The sequence below is a fragment of the Monosiga brevicollis genome, genomic scaffold (assembly GCF_000002865.3).
Source record: "Monosiga brevicollis MX1 MONBRscaffold_11 genomic scaffold, whole genome shotgun sequence".
In the NCBI taxonomy this organism is placed as follows: Eukaryota; class Choanoflagellata; order Craspedida; family Salpingoecidae; genus Monosiga; species Monosiga brevicollis.
Window position 1 is genome coordinate 1,001,195 of NW_001865048.1, and position 9,171 is coordinate 1,010,365.

The 9,171-nt window shown below is 55.1% G+C and overlaps 3 protein-coding genes across 3 annotated transcripts in view; 2 read left to right on the forward strand and 1 right to left on the reverse strand.

Moving 5' to 3' along the window:
• Positions 1 to 219: 219 nt before the first annotated feature.
• MONBRDRAFT_25827 (uncharacterized protein) lies at positions 220 to 4,435 on the forward strand (the record flags this gene model as incomplete). The annotated part of the gene is made up of 16 exons (XM_001746081.1): positions 220 to 333; positions 418 to 693; positions 784 to 868; positions 1,266 to 1,432; positions 1,608 to 1,661; positions 1,754 to 1,990; positions 2,073 to 2,147; positions 2,253 to 2,372; positions 2,469 to 2,604; positions 2,765 to 3,033; positions 3,142 to 3,309; positions 3,421 to 3,501; positions 3,614 to 3,670; positions 3,805 to 3,879; positions 3,993 to 4,187; positions 4,286 to 4,435. 16 exons carry the CDS (start codon positions 220 to 222, stop codon positions 4,433 to 4,435), a joined length of 2,259 nt encoding a protein of 752 aa, XP_001746133.1.
• A 257-nt stretch (positions 4,436 to 4,692) lies between these two features.
• Positions 4,693 to 8,660, reverse strand: MONBRDRAFT_25828 (uncharacterized protein; the record flags this gene model as incomplete). The annotated part of the gene is made up of 14 exons (XM_001746217.1): positions 4,693 to 4,755; positions 5,248 to 5,352; positions 5,436 to 5,513; positions 5,642 to 5,830; positions 5,939 to 6,036; positions 6,101 to 6,163; positions 6,273 to 6,411; positions 6,569 to 6,823; positions 6,871 to 7,034; positions 7,153 to 7,249; positions 7,390 to 7,578; positions 7,751 to 7,904; positions 8,170 to 8,236; positions 8,549 to 8,660. 14 exons carry the CDS (start codon positions 8,658 to 8,660, stop codon positions 4,693 to 4,695), a joined length of 1,773 nt encoding a protein of 590 aa, XP_001746269.1.
• A 145-nt stretch (positions 8,661 to 8,805) lies between these two features.
• The window catches only part of MONBRDRAFT_37249 (uncharacterized protein), a gene marked incomplete at its 5' end in the record, with an annotated part of 3,969 nt that continues 3,603 nt past the window's right edge, over positions 8,806 to 9,171 (forward strand). Inside the window, one exon of the mRNA XM_001746082.1 lies at positions 8,806 to 8,926. Within this exon, the coding sequence (XP_001746134.1) occupies positions 8,806 to 8,926 (121 nt within the window). The remainder of the gene's footprint in view (positions 8,927 to 9,171) is intronic.

Below are 9,171 nucleotides of genomic sequence, written 5' to 3' on the forward strand. Positions count from 1 at the left end.
ACCCAACACCAATGATCCTCTTCCTTCGTGCGTGATGTAGTGCCCTTGGTATCCTCTGGCACTTGTTTCTCCAGCATGGGCAGCAACACTCTGCTAAGCAACCCACTTCCAAATTAGCAAGCCCCTCTACATTTCGCCTCGGCTTGTCGTTTGTGCGTGCCAGGACGGTTTAAAGGCAGCCCGGCCCATTCTCCACCGTGCTTGCCTTTCTCTTGGCTCATGTCACCCGTACATCGGCTTGCCTTGCCCCTCTTACAGCCCGAGGTGCATCCCGTGCCCCGCGTGGACAAACGCGTGAGCGGCGCCTTGGTGATTGATGAGAAGATCCAAACGGTTTGTTCATCGCATAGTAATTTGTTTTGGCTCTGTCCGGGTCGGCGTCCATCTCTGCCCGCTTCATCATGTTCCGCTCCCTAGGTCATCTCCCTGCTGCTGCGCGACTACCTCGAGTGGTGGTTCAAGTCTTCGAGTGACGATCAAGACTTTGTGATTGAATGCGAGCGGCTGATCCACAACATTCTCATCGAGCTTTCGGTTCGCTGCAAGGAGATTGACGTGACGGAGTTTGTGACGACAACCGTCGTTGACGTGCTCGTGAAGCATATTCGTTTGTACCGTGCCACCCAAGCCGAGGTGGCGAAGAAGTTCAAGGCCGTGGCCCCATCCAACGAGGCCGAGGCCATCAAGCTCGAGGTTTGTCCCATGCCACCGTAACCGGGGTGGTCGACCGGCGTTTTGCCCGTCATCACAAAGCTCAGTTCTGTATTGATGCTTGAGATGCAGAATGATCGAGCCGAGTTTTTCGTGCAGAAGGCCTTTAACAAACAGCAACTCAAGGGGATTTGCACCAAACCTGAGAACGAGCTGAGTTCGTTGTTGCTCTTTTGCTTCCGCCGGCTTCTTGCACAAAAATGGTTGCTCAAATCTTTGCTCATGGCTCAATGTGCGCGGCGGGACGGTGATGGGTCGAGCGCAGACTACCTTCGTGACGTGTCTGAAATGCTGCTGTACCTTCTTCTTCCCGAATCGGACTTTCGGGCCTTGCCCATGCGCTATGTTCTGCGGGTCAGTTGCCTCAAATCATGCCTCCTCAAGCTGCGAGTGGCCCAAGACCACTGCAAAAGCAAAACGTCTTGGCCCAGGGTTGACTGGATTCAACGTTCTTGCTGATGACGCATGGGCGTGGCCGTTGTATGGTACTTTTTCTGGGGAGCAGGAAATTTTGACAACGTGCACGTTTGCACCCACTTGGGCCATGATATCAGATGGCGACTACATCAATTCGTTTCCTGCTTGCTTACTGGACGAAAACTTGCTCTCCTATCAAGCCATTTTGGACGTGGCTAACATCTCCTCGGACGTGCAAGAGATCAAGTGGATGCTGCAGCGTGTTGAAGAAGCCATTCAGGCCACGGTCCAGTCTCAAGACGAGGTACGAGCGTGATACTATTGGTTTTGGTTATTGATACAGACAGCTGAACGAACAATCTCTGGGCCAGAGAGGAGGTGTTGGCAGGACAAAAGCTCCTCATCCGTCTGAATATGAGACGGTAACTGATTGAGCATCCTCACGAGCTTCTCCGCGATGCGATCCGGTTGCTACACAGGGGACGGTGCGCCAATCCTATCTTCACCAGATGGAGGCTCTTTTGTTTGCTCAGGTCCGGGTTCACGTCCCGACCGTGCTCCCCGTCGCCCTTGCGACCAGCCTGAGGCCAAAAAAACCAACCCACTCACTGCGTTTTCCTGTTAGGCTCAAGTGGCAAACCGATATGCTGTTTTGACGGGACGGCCACGGACACAATCAGCGCCCAGCACCAACTCGCAGCAGGAGATTCTACCACTCAAGTTTATCCTTCGCAACTCTGTTGCCATTGTCTACTTTGAAGAATTCATGCTGGCCAAAGAGCAGAGCCACCTGCTTGCATTTTGGCGTGAGGTTAGCAACTGGCGACGCAAAACCTTTGAAGCGCGAAGTCGCATGGCCAAGGTGAGTCGGCCCCCCTCTTCTCCTTCGATCTGGATGAAGGCCGGGATCTGTTTGCGTCGCCTAATGTTTGTTTTTCAAGCAGGAGACGCTTCCCGTTGAACGGATGCAGATGGCCGAGCGACGCATCAAGGAGGACGCGCTGCGCATCTTTTTCCTGGTGAGCACCTCATTTGGGTCATACTTGTGGCCGATCATTTCGACCCTTCCTACTTTGGTGGCTCCATCCTGCCTCATTTTGCGCTCTGGACTTGCTCCTTCATAGTACTTGACTGACGATGCAGAGCAGCACATTGCCATGCCGCTGGACTTGGTCGCAGAGACCCACGAGCTCATCTGTCAGTCCACAGCCGAGGTCACAGCCTTTGACCAAATTCACGCCACGGTGCGCTCATACCTCTCAAGGCTCCGTATGCCTCGTCAAAGGTTTCTTCCCGTGCTCTCCTTCTCATACGGCCTTTTACTTGGATGACATTGCCAGGTGCAAGAGCTGTTACATAGTGACTTTTATCCCGAATTCCTCAAGTCTGACGCTTATGATCGATGCCTGTACACGCTCAAATTTGACGATCAGTTGGATCCCGCTCAAGCTTCCATTCCAACCGCCACCGAGCCCGGTCCCGCAGGCAAGAGGCCTGCCCTGCATGAATGCTATCTCGCTGCTCATCTGGGGGCTCCGCATTGCGTTTCGCCGTTCTCGTGGCCTTGTGGGCCACTTCGCTTCCAACGACGCCTTGTCTTACACAGCACGCAACTTGTTCTTTATGCTTCTGACAGGTGCAGCACCAGAGGCGAGCGGGCCCGTGCTGCAGCAGCCGGTCTCGGCGGCAAGTGCGACAGATGGCAAAGACATCAACCTGGAGGAGCATGAATACGTGGGCTGGTGGAGCGCCGAGTTATTGGACCACGAGGAAGGCGAAGATGAGTCGCGCAAGTCGTTTACCGTCTACGTACTCAAGATTCGCTTCCAATCGGAGACCACCGGGGAGATTCGCGAATGGATTTGCAAGCGGCGCTACAGCGAGTTTGACAACTTTACCAACCGGGTACGTGGCTTTTCTTGTGCGCGAGGCGATTTCCTTAGGTGCATGCGATGCGAATTAACCCACCTTCACCTCAAATTGTGGTCAACTTGCCGCCGTGGCCTTTTGCAGCTCAAGGGGCTTTATCCCGATCTCAAGAGCCGCTTGAACTTGCCGAAAAAGAAGCTTATGGGTCGCAAAAACTCGGAGTTTGTGGAGAAACGCCAGTCCGGACTGCGCACATGGCTCAAGGAGCTGCTCAGCGTAGACACCCTGAAAAAACGTAAAGAGCTGCAAAAGGTCAGCACTTGCTCCCTGCAAGGTCCACCTCATCAAAGCCATCGAGTGCCAAGCTGAACTCGAACACGTACGCTGACACCGTCATATCACGGCAACTGGTTTTACATGCAGGAAATTGCCATTTTTTTGCGCGAGGGTACCTTTGAAAAAACCAACGTGTCTTTTGCGTCCAAAGTTCTTGGTCGCCACCGAGTATGGCTCTTCGCGCTCCCTTGATCACATCAGTCGTATGCGAGCGGTATGGCAATATGAAAACCTCACCTGACGCGTGTGCTTGACACTATTTTTGCGTCCTATGTGCTAGACGACAAGCATCCGCTCTGAGGAGGAGCACGACTCGGATGAGCAAAATTTGACGGAAGTACGAGCGTCGTGTCCATGTTATCACCTTATTTTGAACCAATCTGATATCGCATCCTTTGACATGGTGCTTGTGCTGACACTGGCTGTGTTCCTGTTGCCCACTCGAAACTTGTGCACCCCTATGCAATGTAGAGCTTGCAAAAGGACAACCTGTTGAGCATTTTGCTGCGCGTGGCAGAGGTGGTGTTTGAGCTCAATGCCAATCCGGTACGCATTGAAAACCAAAGTCACGAGGGGTGCCGCAACTCATATCTTGCTCTTGTTCCTCATCATGGCCTGACTGCCGCTGTGTGTGTGTGTGTGTGTGTGTGTGTGTGCAGTGGCTGCGACGTCGTGTGATGGGGATGCTCGAGACCTTTGTGACGGCCACGTATGGTTCGAGCATCAATCGCAAGGTCGGCGCCGCGATTGATGCCGCTTTTGCGCCGGATCAGGTGGCCGCGTGGGTCACGCAGTATCAAGAAGCCACCTGGCCCAATGACACGCTGGCCGTTGAGTTTCCCCCACGCACCCAGGTAAGCTTGGCAGTCTTTGCGAAACCATGCCGAGAACACTGGGGAGGCCTGTATTCGGATGTGCGCATGTGTCTGATTTGGCCTTTTTTTGGTGGCAGGATGCACGTGCCCTCACACGCCTTGAGGCTCGTCTGAAGCTACTGGGCTGCCTTCCCGATGAGGTCAAGGGCATTATTGGCCGCGAAACTGCCAAGCGCGGCGTTATGAGGTATGTCGACTTTGCTGACCGTGAACTCAACTCATTTTAATTTTGAAGAAGAGGGATGATTCGCTGCTGCAATTTGAGCGTACCTACCTAATGTACTACATGCACCTGCCTTGTCTGCACTGCGCAGTGTGTTTGACATGCTGCAGTATGCAGCGTTGAACAAACGCTTGTTTTATCAGCTTTTGGAGGCATTTATCATCAAGTTGTTTCCGGGCAACAAGCTTGAGGCGGCGTTTAATCGGTTCCATGCGGCGCATTGCAAATGATCTGTTCCCGTGTTGAGCCTTCATGGGCTTGTTATAGGAGGGGCCCGCTGCGGTCGTTTGTTTCGGCCTTTTTCAACCCGCGTTTGCTAAATGACTGAATCGATCCCAACAGTGCGCCACGTCCCGGGTCACCGCCAGCTGACGGTGTCGGGGCTGGAGGAGGTGGAGCAGGGGCCGATGTTGGAGCCGAGGCCGGTACGGGAGGTGCCGGAGCTGGTGCTGGTGCCGGGGGAGCCGGAGCCGCCGAAGGTGCAACAGGAGCTGAAGCCGACGCCGAAGTCGAGGTCGAGGCCGTGGAAGTTGACACCATATCAGACTACAAAAACGTGCGTTTGCATGTGCATGGCAGTGAGGGGCGCGTTGCACGATGAAACAAGGGGCGAGTGGGAAAACAGGGAAAATGCGAGTGGTGAGTCGCTGGGGTCAGCAAAAGGGGATCACATCTCAGACCTGTGGACGAGGGTTGGAGACGGAGGGGGCCGGTGCCACGAAACTACCCAGTTCATGCGTCTGAAAGATTGGCGGTGAGACAAGTCGCATTCCAAAGCACCGGGGACGCGAGCGAACATCGATGTGTACATCGTACCGAGCCATTGTTGGTGCGCACTTGGCGGCTGAGTTCTCTGTCGCGCTGGCGACTACGTTTTTCTTCGTCACGCACTTGCTCGTCCTGACGCTTGCGTGCCATGAGCTGAGAAAAGCTGGGGGTGAGAAGCACATTTGAAAACAAACACCAAACAAATTGGGAGTTGCCGCCAAGGTGCCACGTCTCACCTGAGCTTGTTGCTCACGCAAGACCTGGTGAGCGCTCGTTTGTGCTGACGCCAAGGCGTCGCGTACACGTGCGCTCAACTGTGCCATAAATAACAAGAGCATCAAGGTACCCGAGGACGGGAACAAGGTCAGAAGAGCCAGAGTCGAAAAGGAAGCTGGCACACTCATAGTCGGCAGGAAGGAAGCGGACAGGGCCCAGGACCCACCTTAAAGCTGCCACGCTCAACAGCCCCGAGATTGACGTCCTTGAAGTAGGGCATGGCCAAAAGTTGGGAGACTGTGGGAAGGCTACGCACACCACGGGGCGAGAGCAGCAGTTCCAGGATTTCCTTATGGGGTCCACTCGGTAGGGCCTCATCGAGGGTCAATTGACCGAGCGGGCGGCCAAACACCATCTATTCGGTCCAAGGAAGCCATGATGGCGTTCAGACTCGGTGCTGACTGCCTGGGCCTTGATGCGTGCAGGCAAGGCGTGCACAAGGGGTGGGTGGGCAAGTGCGCACCTCAAAGAGCACATGCCCGAAGCAGTAGACATCCCGGCGCTCAAGGGTATTGACTTTTTTGAGTTGCTTGACGTGGCCGTCGTAAAAGCCAGAAATGCCTGCTCATATGGAAAATCCATGAGGTCAGTGCAAAAGGGAGATGGGGTGCAACGGTTCATTTACCTAGGATGCCTGTTTCAATATCCGTCAGGTGCACGAGCTGATCGCTCACCACCATTATGTTACCTGTGAAAAAAACGAGAGCATGAGTGGACCAGGTGCATTAGCATGGATGAATAGGAAGAAGCAAGCCGGCCATGGGTGGTGGTGGTGGTGGTGTACGCAGGGCGCCAACCAGAATGAATGTGGCCAAGAGGGATGTTTTTGGCGTGACAGAAAGATATGGCCTCTAGAATTTGGCGTCCGTAGAGCTTTGTACGGCGCTCGTCAAAGGGTTTGTATTTGGTGCAACAGTACTTTTTCACGAAGCTTTCCTATCAATAGGGTGAACAGCAGCAGAATAGGGTGAAACGGGAGCTGACCCATCTGGGCAGGTGCGGAAAGCGTGATGCTGCATGGGGTCGTTTGGCCACTGTTCCTCCAAAGCTTGGGCCGGATCTAGTGGAGCGCGAGCGTCAAAGGAGGGCCAACCTGTGGGTTTTTGTTTTTGCAAACATGATCACGGATGGAGCCTTTGGGATAGAGGTTGCGGACGACGACGGCGTTGAGACCCGAGGCCTCATGGATGCCTCCGAAAATGGCAGGGGCAATGAAGGGATGTGATATGCCAGCAAGATATTTGAGGGCGCTGGCGAGGGCACCCGCCTCAACGTGGGGATGGCCCCCGACGCGTGTCTGGGTGAAAGTAGGCGTACGGAAAACCAGACCCAAAGGCGTGAGGCAGCGCTGTCTAGGGCTGGGCACGCGGGTGATGGGGAGGGGGAGCGACGCACCCATGCAAGGTACTTGGGGCCCTGGCTATCCTGGGTGGCATAGCCTTGGGTCTGGACGAGAACGAATTCCTTGGCGACTCGCCAACCCACGAGTGGGGTATCTTGTTGGCGCAGCCAGTTGGGATTGCTGCGAAAAAAGAGGCTAACGCCGCGCATATTCTCATCTGCGATTCAGGATTGGTTTGGGTGAGGACGTAGGGCGAGAGATTGCATGGTGCGGGTGGCAGCTGTAGGGGTAGGAACACAGATAGGATGCCCTGCCTTTGCTGGAATGGCATCTACCTGCAAGGTGATCGGAGACGAGGGTGGGCAGGAGAAATTGGCGGACAGCCATGTCATGGCGAAGGATGGGATGGCGGGCAAGGGTTTGCAGCATGCCCTGCACGGAAGAGTTATGGAAGATGCACGGAGGAGGGGAGGAAATTAAATCGGGATAGTTGGACGCGTGCGCAAGGGCTCTGAGGCTTTGAGCAGAGTATTCAGGATGAAAGGGGCTAGCTGCACGGGGCAGGTACGTACTTCCAGGGCGCGCTTGCGTTCCTCAATGACCGCGGCGGTCTTGTTTCCCATGAAGCGTTTGGGGGGAAGAGGGATATCGACGTTGGTGAGAGCAGTCACGTGGGCAGCCAGGGCGACGAAATCAGAATAGCGGTGCGGCGCCTGATAACTTTCGCCGAGGACGCCAACAGTGGTTTCGATGAGGTAGACCTATGCGATGGCACGTCCGAACATGACAAGAAGGGGGAGGGAAGGGGTTGCCCACAAGGCAGGAGGCACGGATCGGGCGGGAGCCGTGAGCCGTGAGCAGCAAGGACAGACGCAGGGAAAGGTGTGCGCAGGGGAGGAGAGGGATTGGTCAGGGGAGAGGAGGCACACGTACGATATGGCCCTGATCCTGATGGCTGACAATGGTCACGTCGAGCCCGTCCGTCACATCGGGATCCGTCGCTGCGGCAGCCCCAGTGGCCGTGGTACCGGATGGGGCGGCCATGACGCCCCCGTCGTCCAGCCGGGCAGACGTGTGTGTCGTGCACCTCCTCCAACACCCAAGAGCATCCGCGTGACTACCCGAGCACACCACCACCAGCACCGCCCGGCAAAACACAGAGTGAGAGGTCATCCGCTATTGCTTCATATCACATTGGATCCACTTGTACGAAAAGAGATAGATAGCGGGGGGGGGGGACAGGGAAAGAGTTGTCCATAGCAGAAGCAGAGGCAGAGGCAGAGGCAGAGGCAGAGGCAGAGGCAGAGGGAGGCGCTGCCGTTTCACTCACACACACATACGCGCGCACGTACTTTTTTATACTTTTTGCTTGTCCTCCAGATGCACACACACACACGAAAACACATTCGCTGAATTTTTCTTACATCCGGATGAAAATTTTAAATTTGAGGGGGAGAGAGAGTTTTAAGAATTGTCAGACGATATAGCGATAACAGTGATAATATGGGCGGGTCTGCTGGGAGATTGGCAGAGACTGGGAAACGCTTGGGGAGAACTGCTTGTGCAAGCGGCGGCACGCGTCTTTCGCGACCCAGACCCAAAACCAGATGTGTGGGATTCATGTTGATGCAGCACAATGACAAGATGATGCAGTTTATCAGGTCTCACTCACTAGAGTTACTGTAGCGGATACCATGGTTCCTGCACTTGGAAATTCTGTCCCGCACAGACCTTTTTTTGACAGAGATAGGGAGACCGAGACGGCAGAGACATCGAGAGACACCGAGCGACCGAAAAAACAGAGAGCGAGAGCGAGAGGGAGAACGTCGAAGACAATAAACATTATCGAGTGACCGCTTTGAGGGGTTTATTTATACAGGCAGGAGTAATTGTGCGGCGGCGGCGGCGGCGGCGGCTGATCACAAACACGGGACATCCATCTCTTCCCTCTGGATGTCCCCACAGAGAGCCCAAAACAAAAGGAACCAATGACGGCTCACACAAAACAAAAACCCGAGCAGACACTTGGGCGTCTTTGCTTCTCTGACACACGTGACGTACGTCCTGTTTGGCTACACGTTGTCGCCTACGGAGTGGTCGGTCGCAGAGGTATGTCTAGCGTCGGCAGGCAGGCACAGCCCACCGTCGCGAACATGGACGAACACGCACCTGAGACGCACCAGACGCGTTGTTACTTCCGAACGGGAGGGCTGCACGTGGGCTCTCGCGCGAGGACGGGTCTTGCGGGTCTTCACCAAACAGGACGGGCGGGCGCAAGGGTCAGAGGTGCAGCCAGACACGGCGTTTGACGAGCGGCAAGAGCAAGGGCCAGTGTGAGGGTGGTCAGAGGTTTT